Source organism: Melospiza georgiana, chromosome Z (assembly GCF_028018845.1).
Source record: "Melospiza georgiana isolate bMelGeo1 chromosome Z, bMelGeo1.pri, whole genome shotgun sequence".
NCBI classification, from domain to species: domain Eukaryota; kingdom Metazoa; phylum Chordata; class Aves; order Passeriformes; family Passerellidae; genus Melospiza; species Melospiza georgiana.
In genome coordinates, this window is record NC_080465.1 from 75,489,604 (window position 1) to 75,507,692 (window position 18,089).

The 18,089-nt window shown below is 42.6% G+C and overlaps 1 protein-coding gene across 1 annotated transcript in view; it reads left to right on the forward strand.

Moving 5' to 3' along the window:
• KIAA1328 (KIAA1328 ortholog) overlaps positions 1-16,294 on the forward strand; it is a 116,097-nt gene extending 99,803 nt beyond the window's left edge. The window contains exon 7 of the mRNA XM_058044582.1: positions 8,456-16,294. Coding sequence (XP_057900565.1) covers positions 8,456-8,672 — 217 coding nt within the window. The 3' untranslated portion in view covers positions 8,673-16,294. The remainder of the gene's footprint in view (positions 1-8,455) is intronic.
• Positions 16,295-18,089: the final 1,795 nt, after the last annotated feature.

The window sequence follows — 18,089 nt, forward strand, 5'->3', positions numbered from 1 at the left end:
GAGACTAGAGCAGAATGAAAAAATGTAACATTGTTTAAATACTTAAGGTGTATTTGCATCAAAAAAAGAGGACTGATTTCTCTGTTCTATGCCAATCTTTAGCCATAACTAATAGGGGGAAGTTTGGAGGAAGAAAACCCTCTTTGTTTAGGTGACTATCAGAAAGATGTTCTTATTCGTGACACATACCTTTCCCTCCCATCAAACTCTGGAGCAAAATTCATTGGACATTTGTGACACTTCCCATACTATTCTGTTCTCCTTAATGGTATGTTATATGTTTCCCACTGGGCTTTGGCTTACCTCTTTTGACTGTGTGCTCTTTTGGAGAGAGGAGTGCTCTTACAAGTGGTACTGGAGTTGGTCCCCCTGATCCTGATCAAGGCCCTTTAGGTTATACCGTGGCCCATAAATAAGTAATAATGGTAATGATAGCATGAGATATATTTGGCTGTGGAATGGCTTCCCAAGGAGAGTAGAGAGAGGCTGATTGTTAGCAACAAATGTGAGGAAGCACACTGCAGGGAGCAGTTCTGTCAGCAGGGAGAGGGCTGGATGGTCTAATAAGTCTTTTCCTTCTCTAGGTTATGATTCTGTGAATACTGCCTTGGAGAGCTCTCTAAAAGTCTCTGATAGTGTAAGCTCTCTATTACGTGGGTGTGGGTTTTACAGCACTCCAGGAGGCTCTTGCTGAGGACACTGTATAAATATATTCTGTTTTACATTGTATGATATATTTTAAATAAAAGGCTCAGATAATTTTTTAATTGCTTTGAAATATTCTGCAGTCTGATCTTTTTCTTTAAGAACTAAGAAACTCTGAAATGCTTTTGGAAGATACAGACCTGTTGGAGGTGAGAAGTATGTCTCCACCTGGATTTGTTTTAAATACATATATAGTATTGTTAAATTTGCCTCCTTCTGTATCCCACAGTGAAGTATCTGCTCTGAGTTCCAGCCTGTTGGAAAGTAAAATGGGAATCTTAGGCTGTCACAGTCCCTTTGTCTCTTAATTCTCAGTTTAATCGTGTTCCTTCTCTTGATGTTTCAGTCTCATGAATTGTCCTTCACTGTGTTGTGGTTTCTTTCAGTTTTGGTGTCTTGACATTCAGTACAGGGGAATATCCCCTCGGGGTGTGTTTTAGTCACTGAAGGTGCAGTTCACACATGAAGGACAAGCTTCCTTATCCTGATGTGTGGCCTTTCAGGGAATGACTGCAAAACCAGGTTCTCTTTCTCAGTTTTCTTTTCCTACCCATCCAGCCTCTAATGTTCATTGACATATTCAGCTCAGGTTTCCTGGGCCAAATAGCCTGCTGGCTAAGACTTGGATTATTCTCACAGAGCAGGGAGTGAGGAAAAAAGAATCTGAGGTATCAGCTCAGCTCAGCCCTATGGATTTTCAAAAGGCATTTGCCAAGGTTCCACACCAAAAATTGCTAAAGAAGTCAAATTTCTGTAGGATTAGAGGACAGTTCCTTCTAGGGATTTACTGGTGGTTAAGTGATAGCAAGCAAAGTGACTTAATATTCATTTTTTGGAGTTAGCAGAGGGATTTCCCCAGGAACTCACTGGCCTGGTTCTTTGTCAATGACTTGGAGTGAGAAGTGAACAGCAAAATGTCTTGGGTGACCTAATAAATTCATGTGTTTACATATTAAGTTCTTTCAGGTAGCCCAATGATATGTCAGTAGCAAACAACTCCAAAAAGGCAAATTAAAACAGAGTGAATGAAACTTTAATTTACTTGGAGAAGAGTCATCAACACTGTGCCTACATGATATTGAACTCAGAGTATGTGTTTAGGATTTGTGGAGTTCAAACCTTTCTGGAGTTTCTCAACAGCTTGTGGATACATAGGTCTTGCTTTACCCACATTTTGATTCTGCTTGGTCTTTGCCTCTCAAGAAAGCTGTAGTGGAAGCTAGGAAAGGTGCACAGAACAATTAATTTAATCAGCAGGATGAACCAATTTAAGGAGAGACCAAGAAACAATGACTTTGGATAGGAAAAGACTGAGAAAATTATCAGGGGTGCAAGATTGTGAAGGTGGTGGATAAATTGAATGTGCAGCTGTTTCTTACCAGATTCCACCACGTGAAAGAGGCTTAACTGCAATCAGTCCTTAAGGCAAAACTTGCAAGGTATTAAAACAGAAAACAGAATTATGTCTGTCAACAGCAGTGAACTTCCTGAGCTTGCTGTCACAGAACATGTTGGAAACTGCAGATTGCAAAAACAGTTAGGCAAATTTATGGAGAGTGGGTTGGTACATGGATGTTGAAAGGACAAGCCATGGAGATAATTTCTAATCCCTTATGCTGTAATGGTGGATGCCAGACTAAAGATGGCAAGAAGTGCTTAGGACCCTTTAATTTGGGTTGAGTTCTTCCCTTCACGTGTAGAGCTTGGGCTAGCTTGGATGATTTGCTGTTCCTTCCATTTAACCCCAGGTTGTATCAGTAGTGTGGTGTCTTCATGTTTCAGGTAGTTTGACTGCTCAGGCCACTTCTTATGTGCATCTGTTTTTCCTCCGCTTTTATTTGTCCTGTTTGTTCCACTCAAACAGTGATTTGATATTTGCTCTATCATAACAATAAACTGTTTAATTTTCTGTAAAATGGGTCTGTTCCCTACCCCTTGAATGTGGTTTTAGCTGTATTTAGCATTTGTAAAGTGCTCGGGGGCAGGTGGTGTTTTATGAATACAAAATAGTGTTAGGCTTTGTACTTAGGCACAATACTGTACCGTAATTCAAAGGCAATTCATGTAACATTAGTAAATCACTTTGAACTTTATGTTGAAAATATAAGCAGTAGTATAAAAATAAACCTTTTTATTTCCTCTGGTATATACAGTTAAATAAAGTAAGCCTATACAGCTACAAAACTGTATTGCCAGTATGCTTTGTTGAAATGCCATCACCTTGCAAAGAGACATTCCATGGGTTTCCTACATGTTTATGGTTGGAGAATAAATTTTCAGAGACTGTAAATGAAAAGATGTCTCTAAATATAGTGATCAAATATTATCTGACACTGCTTGTTTAAAGAAATATACATATATTTTACTGCCAGAGTATTTATGACTCTAATAAGTTCAGTTATTTTGTCTCATAAGGAGATTCTCACTCCTCCAGATATCAAACTTGTTGAAGTTGTGCTATTTTTTTTCAGGAAGGAACAAATGGTATTAATAGCTCGATGGGAGTGTATGATATGAAAATAGAATAGTGTAGTTTAAAAATTGGACAATGTGTAAGAAATATAATATATTTTACCAGCAGTGGGAAATAGATAAGTATTAAAGATCCATTGGCATATCCGAAATGTCTAAATAAATAAACATCACTGTTCAGCCAGTTGAGGCAAGCAGGTCTTCAAGAGCACTGTTCTTTCTAATGTCCTGCACAGTGATGTGTTCTGTGCATCACTCTTGCATAACCTGACCATTTTTTAGGTACTGTACATTGTGGGACTGTCTGAGCTCTGATTGCCCTGTAGGTTTTATCAGGAGGAATACCAAGTAGTTTCAGGTGATTTCTTACCAACCATCCTGGACATAAGTGGTCTTATGGTTCCCAGAGCATCAGCAGTATTTGTGTGGTTGTCATAAAAATGTGAAAGCCTTCCTTCCCATTCAGTTTGGAAACATGGGACAAAGTAAGATTCACCTGTAGGCGTTCAGAGAGCTGTGTTCCTGCTGCTTGAGCAGCAAAAAAGACACACTGTGGAAAGAGGGATTTGGGACTGTGCCATCTTGTGTTTATTTTTGTTTTCCTCTTTAAAATGTGAATGGTTAATGATCTCTTCTGAATCATAATGGTTTATGATGTTTCCTGTTATCTTAGTGATAGACTAAAAAACTCTTACATTAAGAGTTATAAACTCTACTAGATACTTATTTAATTAAGAGCCAATGCTAAGAGTTTCTAATAAAATTTGCAAAAGGGTTTTAGAGGCTGAGGAGACAAAATTCTAGCAGCCTGTTTTAGTAATGCAGAGGAGATGAAGGGAATGCTTTCACTGCAATGCCTGACCAGGGTGGATTTTGCTACCCAGGTCACAGTTGTGCTCTGACCCAACTGGACCAGCTTGATCCCAGTTGTACCAGCCTCCTAGACTGAGCATTTCTGTGCTGCTCTGTGAGATGTATTTGGAGTTCTATGTTGTACAATAAAAGCAAAGGTAAAAGTTCTTCACTGAAAGAAGAGCTTCAAAGCTTTCTATGGTCTAGTCTCCCTACTTTTGGCTCTATCCTCTTGCCTATGGTCCTGTCTTCCTTCTACTTTGTACTCTAGTTCTTAGTGTTCTGTCTCCTGATGAATTTTTTGGAGACTTTAGAAGATTGCTTTCACCAAACTTTATCTGTCTAAATAGTTAGACTTCTAATGCAAACTTGTAGACCTTAGAAATTTTCGTCTCCCATGATGAAACATGCAGACTTTCAAGCTCATTAAAGTTAGATGAAAAAGTATACATCGGAGAAGTGTCAAAAAAAGAGATTATTTTCCAGTCTGTTGCAGAGATGCTGTGAGAGACTGGACTATTAATGATTAATGACTCATAACATTTGCCCATTTGCGGAGGTGCCAGGGTGCTTTGCGGAGGACAGGTTTGCATCTCTCGAGGGAGGACGTGAGTTTTTGGGTGTACATGTGCTAGTCTGCATGAGACAGAAGAGGTGAACTATCACAGCCTGGATCCTGCAAGGCGAGATGGTGCTTCTTGCTATGCTAATTACTCTTCCTTACATAACTCCCTCGGTTGTTAAACTGCCCTCTTCCTTCCCAGGGAAGATCTGATGGAGCATTATTGGCTCAAATGAGAGGCAATCCCTGAGAAGGGATCATAAATTATCAAAGACTCCCTAAGTGCCCCCAGACTCATTTCTGGGGCCTTCCACCAGAGGAATGAAAGTTCCCCCCCACTTAGGGGAGGTATCTGGACATTCCCACTGAGCCTGAGTATATTTTAACCCATTGGATTATGTGACATTTCATTTTAATCCACTCCAAGAGATCCATTAACAAGAACCTGGGTTACACTCCCTTTGCTCACTGACCTTCCAGCACACTGGCAAATGTACCAAAAAAGTGAGGACAGACTGAATTATCACCATCCTTAAAGGGACAGTTGCCCATGCCATTTTCCCTCTGTTGGGCGGGCAAAACCTATGAAAGAAAATGTGAGTAAGCACCAGCACAGATGGCACATTTGGTTGCTTGGTTGAACATCTATACTTGAGGAATTTGTATATGTGGCTTAACGTACAGTGCTGGTACTTCTGCAGAATGTTGGGATTTTTTTCTCCTCTGGAAGCAGTAACAACACAAGGGAACCCTTGGCCATTAGTTTCTTTTAAAAGAGCATTCACTATTCACAAACCAAGTTTGCAAAATCATTTTTCCTGTTTGAAATGTTATGACTCTTGTGTGGATGATCCTGTAACTTTGACTTCACTGAAGCCATTAAGCGTTATAATAATAATAAAGCCTGTTTTTCTTCTTTTTTATTCAAGTCATGCAAAGAATGCATACCCTGGTTTTAGAGAAAGTTGGATTCAAGCATTCTGACTTTGTCTTTTTAAATATTGGGTTACAAATAAATTGTGTGAGAAAATTGTCTTTGCAAGTTTCAAACCATTCTAGGTGTACTCTGTTGCCTTCAGCCAGATGCTGTCTGATGTTGCTTAGACGAACCCAGCAAACCATTATCCTGGGATTAAACACTAAATACCTGCAAGGAGCATTCTCTTTATCAGATAGTGCTCTGTTAGCAGAGTTCATTCACTTTATTGCATATATAACTATGGTGTCAAATAGACTGATTTACAACACCTGGTCTTTTACATAATCTTTGCTATTTGCTGCGCTTGTAATCTGCCAAATCATTTAGCTTTCCTGATAGCAGAAATGCTGTAAAACTTAGATAAACTTGCAGAAGAAATGAACTCGAAGGTGCTGCTGAAATCTAGGGCCTGCACGTTTGCTGTAAATGCACTGGCTGGTTTGGTTTCCCCTGCCTAATCTGTGATTTATTGTGGCTGCTGGACAAATTGAAATTTTATGATAGCACTACCGTCAGAGGAGATAAGCATTTGTATGCTAGACTAGATTAATCTAAAAAGAAGTTTTAGGTGCAGCTAATGAAAGCAGTGTGTGTGTTAGCTGGGTTTCTTTGGGGTTCAAACCATATGTGTGTATCTATATAGAGTTTAGTCTTAAACTTTCTCCATGTGAAAAATCTCATATATCTGTGCACTAGTTCTTGCTATCAGTGCAGCTCATTCCATTTTATATGTTGGAAATATCTTTGAGGAGTTTCAGTTTTTAAAGGGTACTTTCTGAATGATAGTACAAACAACAGATTTCTCTAAAATTATCTGGTTTGGCTACCCAAAACTCCACATCCTTCTGAACTTTTTTGTTAGGGTAACTAAAAGACATCACGTTTGCTTAGGGTTAGCCATGAACAAGATCCAGTTGAAACAAAAGCTGTACTTTTTCATTTTGAGCCACTCATATTTTGCTACTTAGATAATAGAAAGAAAAGCTTAAAATGTGGAAAAGAAATTTGCAAATTAGCTTTTTGATTGTGAGTGAGATTAAATCTAACACATCTTCAGGAAAATAAAACAACCTGTAGTCAAACAGGAGAGAGCCCTGCTAGGCAGTAGTGTCAAGTCAGACTGTATTAGAAATGACACTGAACATCAGATTGGAAGAAACAATAAAAATTGAAAGAAATAGCTTTTATAGCACAACTTCAGTAGTCACCATTAGCATTGGTATTAACCCATCATTGCCTCTGCTAACTCCTTTGAGCTGAGGGAGTTGTTCTGTGTCTCAGATACAACAATGAATTCCCTTGTCATGTCAGGCACTGGAATGGGCTCCCTGGGAAGGCGGCGGAGTCACCATCCCTGGTGGCTTTCAGGAAATGAGCACGCACGGCACCCGGGGCTCTGGTCTGGTTGGCAGGGAGTGACCAGTCGAATGTTGGACTCGATGGCCTTGGAGGTCTTTTCCAGTCTAAATGATTCTGTGATAGTGTTCTGGTGATGGATAGGATGTAGCACTTACTTGTGGAGATCAAGAAGGGTGTTTTTCACGGCATGGCTAGTTCAGGGTGGGAAAGCCTTTTACCTGCTGCTGCTGCAGAAGGCTGTTGGACAGCACAGGTGGGAGTCTGCCTTTAGGAGGTACATGGGCCACTGCTAATCTCTCACATCCATAAGCTGCTACAGATGTTTGTTCTTAAGGATTTTTCATCCCATCTGAGTTGAGAAACCTACAGCTGTCTTAGTTGCTTAGTCTTTCTAAGTTCTTACAGTCACAAAAGTAAAAACAGAGGCTTTTCTCAAAGCAGAGACCAGTTTGACATGTTTCCTCATGCTATAGATGAACTATTTGCTTACAAGAGAGATACCCTATGGATCCAGTCACCTGTGCTGATAATTTCATTTGGATGAATAATGTGAATAATGTTTTGTGCATGGAAGCCTTTGAGGGTTGGGAAGATCAGGCAGGTTGGTTCTAACAACAGCATGGAACAAAGGGACTTTTGGGTAAAACTCTGGAGTGATATCTCTTACATATCACTGAGAGATTGCTGGAGAACAGGCTCCCTAGGGAAGCAGTGGAAATCGTATTGTTTAAGACATTTAAAATTGGACAGGAGGAAATATATTGTAATGATCAATCCTGTGCTGGTATTTAGATCAAGTCTTGTCTCCTGTGAATATTAATAGAAAGTCTCTGTCTCAAGTACCTGCCATTATTCAGTGAGCATTGCCAGATCACATTGGCTTGCAACCTTCCCTCATGTCTGTACTTTTACTTAAAGGACAACCTGAGTGATGCTTAGCACCTTTGCCTTTTCTCTTGGTGTCTCAAGTGTTGATTCTCTATTGCCTTGCTTAGATTCTATTCCTTCACTGCTTCCACCAGACAGACTCCATATAGTACACAGAGATTTACAGGAAGCCCATGTAGTTTGTGGTAATAATAATAATAAAGTTTCCTGCTGTTTTCAAATCCCTGAGAAACTAAATCAAGTGTAGTGGTCTATTCAAAAAAAAGAGTGCAGCATGTGTATAAGTCACTTTACCATTACCAGTGTGGGTCTGCCTTGTTTGGTGTATTTGGCTGTCATCTCTCTGAGGTCTGTGTTCAGTCTCCAGAGTGCAACTAAGACATTACACACCTCAAAAGGAAAAGCTGATGAAACAGCCTAAAATAACCTGAGCACCCATGCTTTGCTTGCCTCTTTTTCAGTAGCTCTGTGTTGTCATTACTGACAGGAGTCCATACAGCAAAATGCATTCTGTGCCACTGGCCCTTGTCAAACAAATCTAGGACTGGTCTGATTTATGGAGGCAGGAAAACTGGATGCAATTCCTGCATGGTGCTGTGATCTTAACAGAGCTCTGTTTTCTTGGTGTGTTTCTGTAGGTACCAAGCCTCTCTTCTTGGCCTGGTGGAGTCTGTGAGCCCAATATCAGCTCCAGGACAGCTCTGCTGGGAACCTTGTGACGGGAACAAACCGCACCCGCCCTGCTGCGTGAGCCACAGGCTGTCCTCCTCCTGGTGCCAGAGCCCCTGCAGCCCCAGGAGCAGAGCAGATGAGCTGGAGGAGAGTCGGCTCCTCGAGGAGATCTTCTTCATTTGACACTGCTCCTTGGTCTACACCTCCTCTGAAATTATTGGAGTGATCACCGCTTGTTTTCCCTCTTCTAAAACATAGCTAATTAGCATCCAGGTTCATTGTGGATTTAGTGATCATGATACAAGTATATTGTTGGGGTACGCCAATCAGAAAGTGTTAACTTTTTTCCTAAACCTTTCATGTGCCAAGTAATCAATTTACAATAGCATTTTTTTAAAATCTACAACATTTTCTAATACATTGAAGTCACAGTTTTGCCAGCTTTATATCAGAAGTATATTTCATTATTGATTTTTTTTGTTCTAAAGCAGTTTGCAAGAACTGCCTAACATTCAACAACCAGCATGTTCAAAGTAGATTATTTTCTAATTAAACAAGTCTGTTTAAAACCTGGCATATTATAAAGGTACAAGCACTTTAGTACTTTTTCACTGATTTTATGATCTACTTTTTCCTTCAACATTCTGATATTTAACACACTGAGTTTTTAGGGGATATATCGTAAGCTCGACTGTACAGTGTCTGATAATGTTAATAGATGATGTTGCAGGTTGATGTACTAGGCACAGGTTTGAATTATATTCCTCTTTAAATCAGTGCTATTTGACAGAGTTTATGTGCTGGGTAATGTAACCCTGAAACAGCAGAACAGAGTCAGACATCGTAGAGATCCAAAACCTATTTGATGTACTTTTCAAGATGAAATACATAGTAGTGCTAGCACAAGAGCAGTCTTAAGACATTTTCACTAACTTGCACTATTTTGATCCTGCATCCAGACTCCATTGTAAATAAGACAAATCAGTAATTATTTCCACTAGCAGCTCACAATGCACACTTTCCTGCCAGCTTTAATTATTCATGCTGTATCTATTTCAGTTTCTTTAAATGCATTTCCATCTACTGCATGTACTTGGTTATTTAAAGAAATGTGCCGAATTGGTAAAAATGACTGCACATTACAGGATTAATGGTCATTTTCTCCACAATGCAGTGTTCATATTTTATTGTAACAGTAGCCACCGGCATGTGTTCCTAGAAATATGAGACTAAAATACTCATTTTGCACAGTAAAATTGCAGCAAGGGAAAGGTAGAATTGATCCAGTATGGGCAAGTTCTAGGCCATTTGCTCCCAAACACCACTTCATGGGCCAGTACTGCTCCTCAGACAGTCTCTTCAGGCAACCCTGCTTATCTTAATGGCTGGGTTGAGTTGCTGTACTGATGCTTGGGGTATGGCTGCTGCCTGCCTCCCCATGCTGCTCCTGTGCAATGTGTGATGCTCTGCAGGGTGGATCTCAGACGAGAGCACCGCGGCCCCTGGCAGCACCGTGCTCCATCAGTGAAACAAAAGGAGAGAGAAGGGGAAGAGGAACCTCAGGTTACTCTGGGCTGCTTTGTTCAGGCCCAGTCTTAATCACAAATTAGGTGATATCCTTTCTGTGCATCCCAGCTGAATTTTAAAAGCTGCTTGGAGGAGTTTAAAGGGGGAAAGCAGCATTGCTGGACCAGAAAATTACTACTGTGGCAAGTCCCTGCATGGTCTGTCCTGCTTTTAGTGAGGTGTTACAGTTTTATGGAATATGTCCATTTGCTGTTGAATGTCCCTCTTGTTCTACTCCCTGAGCCTGTGAAGGCCCAGGTATCTGCTAAGGGCCCCAAAGATGTATTCAGTGCCCTGACTCAGGTAGAGCAGATAGGAACATAAGTTTTCTTATTCTGTTGGCTGAGTAGTGTGCTGCTTAAAGAGGGCAGGAAAAAGGAGGAGAAAGAAGAGAAAAATATACAAGGACTGCAGGAAATTTGGGGATAACCATCACACAGATCTTAGAGTTTGGGGTTGTTTCATGGTGTTTTTTTAGCTTTGCTGGTGTTTTTTTAAGTGTTGGCATTTGTAGAGAAAGAGTTCTCTGATTTCGCTCCAATTGCTTCTTGTCTCTTTTCCAGTTTGACTGAAACTTTAATTGCCTTTTCTGATAAATGCTAACTGACCTTTCACAACAGCAAAAAACTACATGTATATTTCTTGAAAGGTGCCTTTGTGTTGAGAACACTCCATGGGAGCATTCTGTTCTTTGATTCTTTTGTGGGTGCCAATATTTAATGCTTTGAGATTTCTTATGATCACTTAAAAAATTCTACTTCTCAAGGTGACTTTTGGCTTGAATCTATATTTTTTGGTTGTAGCTCTTTTTAAAAGGACATTGTCAGGGTTGTGGGCTCTATGCTGAAGGTGCTGTCTGTCAGTCAGACCTGTACAGGGGGCACACCTTTGTGAATCAAAGTTTTCTAGTAAAAGATGGTTGAAATCCCTAATGGGTGAAGAGCTGTATGCTTTAACTCTCTATGAGATGTGGACAAAAGAAACAAAAGCTATTAATTTCATAGACCCTGTGGAAAGTAATTTTTTATAATGCTGGCTCTTGGTCTAGTTATCAGCAGTACATTAGGAATAGTGTTTAGCAGTCAGTGCAAGCAAAGATATTTTGCCATGAGGCACTACAAAGTTGAAGTTATTAAAATATTTATAACCTTAGGAAAAAAAAATCAATGATTGTCAAATAGGAAAGGACAAAATCAGTAGTTGGTACTGGGAGGGGAATTGTTTTCCATCTGCTAAAACAGTAGAGGAAATGCAAAAATTAAACTAGCAAAAGCAATGACATGACAGTGTCCTTTTAAGTTTGAGCTTCTATATTGGGAGCTGCTGCTGGGGAGTTGGTCCAGCATAGACTGTTTGTCCAGAGTGTTCCCAGTGAATATCCTTCAGCTGCACATCAGGCTGTGTTTTCCATGGGGCTTTGTGGAATAACACGACTGCTGCTAAGGCTCCTACCCACGCCTTCACGTTGTGTCCTTCCCACGTGGTTCGTGCACACACACTTGCTGGCTGTTTGTGTAGTTATTGCTTTTGAGCACCTTGCACATCACAGACCTGTGATAATCACACCCTTTTCATTTCTAGCCTTTCCAGCTTGCTGTTGAATCTCATCTTGAGCATGTATTTATATGTGTATGTGAGGTCTTAATCTAATAAATTATCTGGGGGTTTAATTTATTCTTCCAGACTTTTATTTGGCTTATCTTCTGATTTTTGTCCAGCTCAGCTGTCAGTACTGCCATTGACAACGTGTTCCACTTCCCACAACATCACATCATATTATGTTCTGAGTCTCCAGTGTGCTAAGATACATGAAGAATTTGTTTTAAGCCTTCTCTTCCTCTCCAGGACATGGGTCTTACTGTGAGAAGGAGCAAGGCCTCCATTGGAACATGAAGTAAAAGAGAGGTCTCAAAATACAAAGGAGAAGAGAATTGAAGAGCCAGCACCATGTTTTGGGACAAAAAAGTTAATTAAAGAGTAAGGAAGAAAGGATGGAGGTGAAGGCAAGAAAGGACGAAGATGCAAGGTAGATAACTGTACCAAAGGTGGAGATGAAGTGGGAGTGAGCCAGAGGGCAGGGACAAATTCTAAAACTAGAATAAGCAGGTGAAGGACAATTGTGTGCTTGTATCTTAAAGTGAGAAAGGTTTTCAAACACTTGTTCCCAGAAGAGCCTTATGACTCCGCACCCTTTTCCAAATCATGTTCCTGCATTTGAGGAACTACTGTCCAAGGCATGCTTGGCAAATGAGGGAAAGATGGAAATTACCTTGACCTAGCTTTAGCATCTCCCCTTTAGAGCAGCTGGGCAGGGAGGCCAGAGCACATGGAGAGCAACTGTGCAGAACCCAGGTATAACCCAGGACATGGACTGAACTTAAATGCTTGCAGGGGATGGGGACTTAGATGGGTGAAGAACAGGAGACTGGAGAGCAAGAATCAGAATAAACAAATAAAATTTGCAGTGATCCAATGAGCTGTGGAAGTTTGGTTTTAAGGAAGGAGAGAAATGAGCTTAGCTGCACTTCAGAGAGATTGAGCCTGAGCTATCCAAAAGACAGCCCTTGAAAGTGCATGTGAGCCTGGGGTTAAACTCTAGAAGTTGCAGCAGAGATTTCTCAAATATGACCTCCAGGCTGTGTTTGAATTTGTACCATCTGTGGGGGAGAGAGCACAGCCTGGTTAGTTAGAAACCTCCTTTTTCACTGTTACTAAATTTATGAAATTGTGTGCTAATTAGTGTATGATTTATAAATTTACATAACTGCATGCTACATAAGACAACACAGAATATTGAATGAGGTGATTTAAACCAGCAGAAGCAATGTAGTCTTCTCTGACTGGGTGGCTTTCCTCTGGAAAATGCCTCCCCCATCTAGACCTGCTCCTGCATCACTGGAAGGCTTGTCTGCTCACAGTGACAATAAATGTTTTACAATATTGTGACTCCGTGTAGCTGAGAGACATCTAGCTCAAGCATCTCTGGCGTAGCTGTGCAGCAGAGCTTTCATGGGGATCCCTGACTAGGGTGTTTGAAAGCAGAATTCAGATAAAAAACAGCAAGAAACCCAACTTGGCCTGGCCAATGTTGGTGCTTGAGGACTCCTGCATTTGTTAATGGGGAGTGGAAGAGCATCCCAGCTGCAGGAAAAGGATGGGCTGGAGGGGAAACTGGATTTGTTTCCTAGCTCTGGGGAAGCCAATTTGCCTCCCTTCACAGGGTTCTGTGGGTTCTGTGCTGAACTGTGTTTAGCACCACATCTCAGAGGGGCTGTGGCCTATATCGGCACCCACAGCAGAAGGCACTGGAGGTATCCACCAAAATATGTCTGTGAACTGTAATCTGTAAGAGCAGAAACATATGGGGCACACATTCCTATTCAACAGAAGCTGAAGCTCTCAGGCTTCATGTATTCTGAGGCTTGAAGGAAGGCTTGAAGGCATTGGGGAGCTGAACTGGAGAAACTCAGATGTCTCTAAGAGGTGAGGTCCTGACATCTGTGAGGTGAGAGATGCCCAGGTGGTCCCAGCAGATGACCTAATCCATAAGCTGCAGTGAGAGCCGTTTCCTTGATTCAAGATTCATCCTGAGTATGTAAAACAAAATAATTTCCACTCAGAGCATGCAATAACCAGTGTGAGTTCATTTTTTTCTGGTCCCCTATCTGCAGACAAGAGGAAAGTGAAAAGCTGAAAAAAGGTATATTTCCTGGTGCTTACTGGCAACTACAATAAAACCTTGAAGCATGGGTTTGATTAAAGCAACTGCCCAAACACAGTGTTGAGTATTGTGAACATTAAGAACAGAGTGGGAACTTCTCCCCTTCACCTGATAATGAAGAAAAGGACAAGATGAATTCACAGACATAAAATCTAGTTCATTCTTGAATTAGAGATGACTATGAGAAAGTTGCATTGAAATTTTAGAAGTGCCTTGTCAAAATCTTCCAGCAATTACTCTTTCTGCTACAAAACTGCCTTATTCTGAGGCTGATGTTATCTCAAAACTGCCTTATTTTGAGGCTGAGGTTATCTACTTGAATTTCCAGCTGCTGGAGTGCCTCTAGAAGCAGGATTACAAAGTTGCCGTATAGCCAGACTGAGTACCCCAAAGGGAGTCATAAACTCCTGGTCGAGCCTTCTCTTTGTTGAGATGGCCTTGTGTCCTAATGTCTTTTCAGCCTCTGGATGCTTTGGAGGGCCTATTTCTGAACATTTATGCATCTTGAAAGGTTTACACTAGAGCAGGATGCCCAGTTCCAGTGCTGCTGATGGGACATGGTGATAGTGTGGCCTCATTTCTGTACAGCCTTTCCTTTTTGCCACTTTCAGAAGTTTTTTTGTTTTTGTTTTTTGGATGTCTTGGGCTGAGTACCAGGTCTGGTTGCATTTCAGATCATGGTTCTGTTTCCTGAAGCAGGAATTGTGGAATTGTGTAAGAAATGAAACCAGGAGGCCCTGCTAAATTTAGAAGAGTTGAGGAAGAAAGAATGACGTGAAGTGGAAATATCAAGCAGGAAAGAAAAAGATTGCAGGACTCAGTTTGGGACAGAGCATGAACTTGTGGGTGCAGTACCTGTGAACTCAGACACCTTGATAACAATCTGCCAGACACATTCTTGATGGGATGGGGGAGACCCAGACAACACAAACTCTCAGAAGGAGAAGAGTGAACAAAGCACAAGGCAGTGATAGCAACAAAAACAGACGAGAAGACTTTTGAGCTGCAGATGGGGAGGCAATGACATCTCTGAATTGCAGAGGAAATGGCTCCTTGTCAGTTGAGCTGGTGCCCCTCTATTTGCACTTGTGCCTTTAGCACAGGGATCTCATTACCAGAGAGCTTACTGGCAGATTGGAGAGATCGCAGTGAGGAGTAATAAAAATGATCAGGGACTGCTATAATTGACATAATGAGGAAACAAGATGAGAAGAGTCAGATATTTATAGCATGGGTGAGAGAGACAATTAAAAGGTGGGGTGGGAGATGGACTGGATGACCTGAAAGCCTTGTCTGCTTCTAATAACTCCTTGTCGTCTGCTGAACAGAGGATTTGAATTTACCGAGGCTGTCAATCTGACTCTTAACAGCCCTAACTTCCTGTGTTGAAAAGCTCAGGTGGGTGTACTCTGGCTGTATTGGCACTGTCAGGATGTCACTGGTGCTGTACTTTGCTTAAAAAAGTAGTCATCACCCATGTTGTGGAAAAAAATTGACATGCTGACAGTAAAGAAAAAAAATTAGGCCTTCATAAAGTAAAAAGCCATAGAAAACCTTGCTGAGGGAAAGGGCTGCCTGGGAAGGGCTGCCTGGTTGTTCAGCTGATGATGCCGAGCTCTTTCTGCTGCCTGGAGGGTGGCCTGTGGAGAAGGAAGGTCCATGGGGAGGGAGAAGATGTGAGAAATTTTCTCTGTGAGCTGGCACCCAGCTGTGCGTGCAGCTGAGCAACACTGCTGCTGCCCAGGATGCACAGATGTGCACAGGCTGTTGTCCCCAACAGCTGCTGAGCTCCACAGACAGCTCTTGAAGCAAGTTCTGGGCCAGGAAAAGCCCACTGATGGCTACAGCCGCGTGTGGGGTTCACTTCCCTTCCCAGTTTATCCATGTTCCTGCACTGGGGCCAGGGTCAGTGTCCAGGCAGTTTTTTATAACCCCGTGTTTGCTCTGGACTTGGGAGACTGCAGCAGGATTGGAGGCAGCCAAGCTGGAGACATCTCAGCTCCTGGGTTGCAGTCAAATTAAAACACGGCTGTGGAAAGCAAGGGGGCTGTGTGTGTTGGAGGCACTTTGGGGAAATATCAGAGTGATGCTTGTTGAGTCTGGTGGCGGAGTAGCCGCTCTGTTTTAATGATACCTGTGTGCAAAGGCCACAGCTGCTGTCATCCGTTTCACATTAGTCTGACTTTCACAGAGCAGACATAGCCTAGGGTGGTGACCAGGAAAAGAAAAAAAAAAACCCAAAAAGCCATTCATTTTTCACCGATTTTTCCATCCCTCTGAGCTGTGATACCAGTCTGTGGCTGAGCAACAGTAATCTTATCCAGCGTACTGTTGATTTAAGCCTCTTGGATTTATATAACTTTGGAAATGGTAAACTATATTAATTTGCTGTGTTTTCAAGGGAAAGTTATTTATTGAGAGACATTTTTAACTCAAGTGCCAGGAGCCTTAAATCATTATAATAAATTCATGCTATTCAGGGTTTCTTACATTGTAATAAATTTGTTTTAAACATGAATGAGGAGATCCATGATTTCTTTAATATACTGTTATGTATTTCCTTTCAAAATGACACAGCTCACTATATCAAGTGGGAGAATAATAGTGAGAGATTTACAGCACTTAAGAATAACACAGCCTGGGAATGTGACATGTGAACCAACATGGGGCAGGGGGCTGGAAGCTGCAGGGAGCCCACCACTGCTCCCAGTGGCCCTGCTCGGGGTTAAACAGCAGCAGTGGGTCAAAATCAATGAGTGAACCCACAGCTGGGTGGGAGGCTCCCCGCAGGGTGGGAATCACAACATGGCCTTGCATTTGCTTCCCATTTTAATGTGCAGCAAACACCTGAAAGGTGACAAGGATCATCTGCCGTGACCTGGGAGTGTGTCTGCCCAACAGCCTGACTGGGATCAGGGCTGAGCCAGAGGTTTGCTTGCTGCCTTTCACCAGGCACTCATCCCTCTGGCTGTCCTGGTGTGGGGGGAGCAGACCCTCAGCGGTGGCCAGTGGCCCTGGAGTGTGGCGAGGAGGCACCAGGTAAGCACTCAGATAAATTCCAGTCTCTGTTCTTAATCCCTGACCCCCCATTAAACCCCTGCTGACCCTTTTGCTCACTGTTACACACATGGACAGCTGTGAGCACAGGACAATAAAACTTGCAGCTGGCTTTACATCAAGTCCTCCGAGCTTCACAGGGAGGAGGAGCTGGCACAGGCACAGCCTCGGTGGCGTCAGCATCCGAGGGCTGAGACAAACCCACTTTGGCAGCACAGTGCTGGCTTTTTTGGGAAGCAGAGCCCCTGTGCCTCATGTAACATCTGCTGAACTTGTGTCCCAGCTTCATCTCATCAGGGAGTGCTGCAGAGATGTGTTGTTTGTGGTGACCTTGGGATTGGGGTGGACTGGGGCAAAGCATCCCAGTGCCCAAACCACAAAGGCCAATTGGTTTCCTGGTGTCTGATGAGAGCAATTACCCCCCGAGATGCCTAAAGGTATCTTTAGGTATCTCGGGGCTAATTGCTCCTCCAGGCACAGCGTTGCTGTAGAGACTTGAGGAGCTGTCCTGCCATGGTGTGAGAGTCTGCCCCTCTGGATGCCTGTGCACGGAGCCAGGAGCACTTTCCTGGATCTGAAGGGTTAATAGGTCTTTGCTGGGTGTGGCTGTAGCAGAGGATAATTAAATTCTGCTAGTTCCTGGGGGAAGGGGATGGTCCTGCTGCTGCTCCTCACCTGGCTGCAGGTGATGTGTAGGACAGGGAGGACTTCAGCTGCACAGGGAGGGGGCTGGTTGTGCACTGAGGGTTTCTGTGGGCTGCTGGCATCGAGGGCTTGGACAGCTCTGGAGAGGGAAGGAGGGGACGGGAGGGACTCTCGTGCTCAGAGAAGTGATGGCAGGACCTCATCTGTCAGCGCAGAAAAATGTCTGGCTAATAAACTTGCCAAACGTCCCTAATAAAGGGCTGGATGTGTTATCATGTAGAATGGTTTTATAGGGGACAGCCATAAAACGTGCACATTGCCCTTTAAAATGCCAGGACAAGGATTGATTCCAGCAGGGCGGAGGGAGAGGAGGAGGGGAAATGAGGCTAATTGGAAAAGGGGGATAAATCCAGGGGCTCATTTCTCTGCCGTGGGTCCCCAGGGTGTCAAGAAGTGGTAACAAAGTGGGATTCACTGCCTGATGGGCTGTGCCCGAGCCTGGCCTTCTCTGCTGTGTCCCCACCACCCTGTGCAGTGCTGGGGCGTCATTCTGGCATCTGTTCCTGCTGCAGGACTCTTGCTCCTCCTGACAGCCAGCCCAAGGAAAGCTG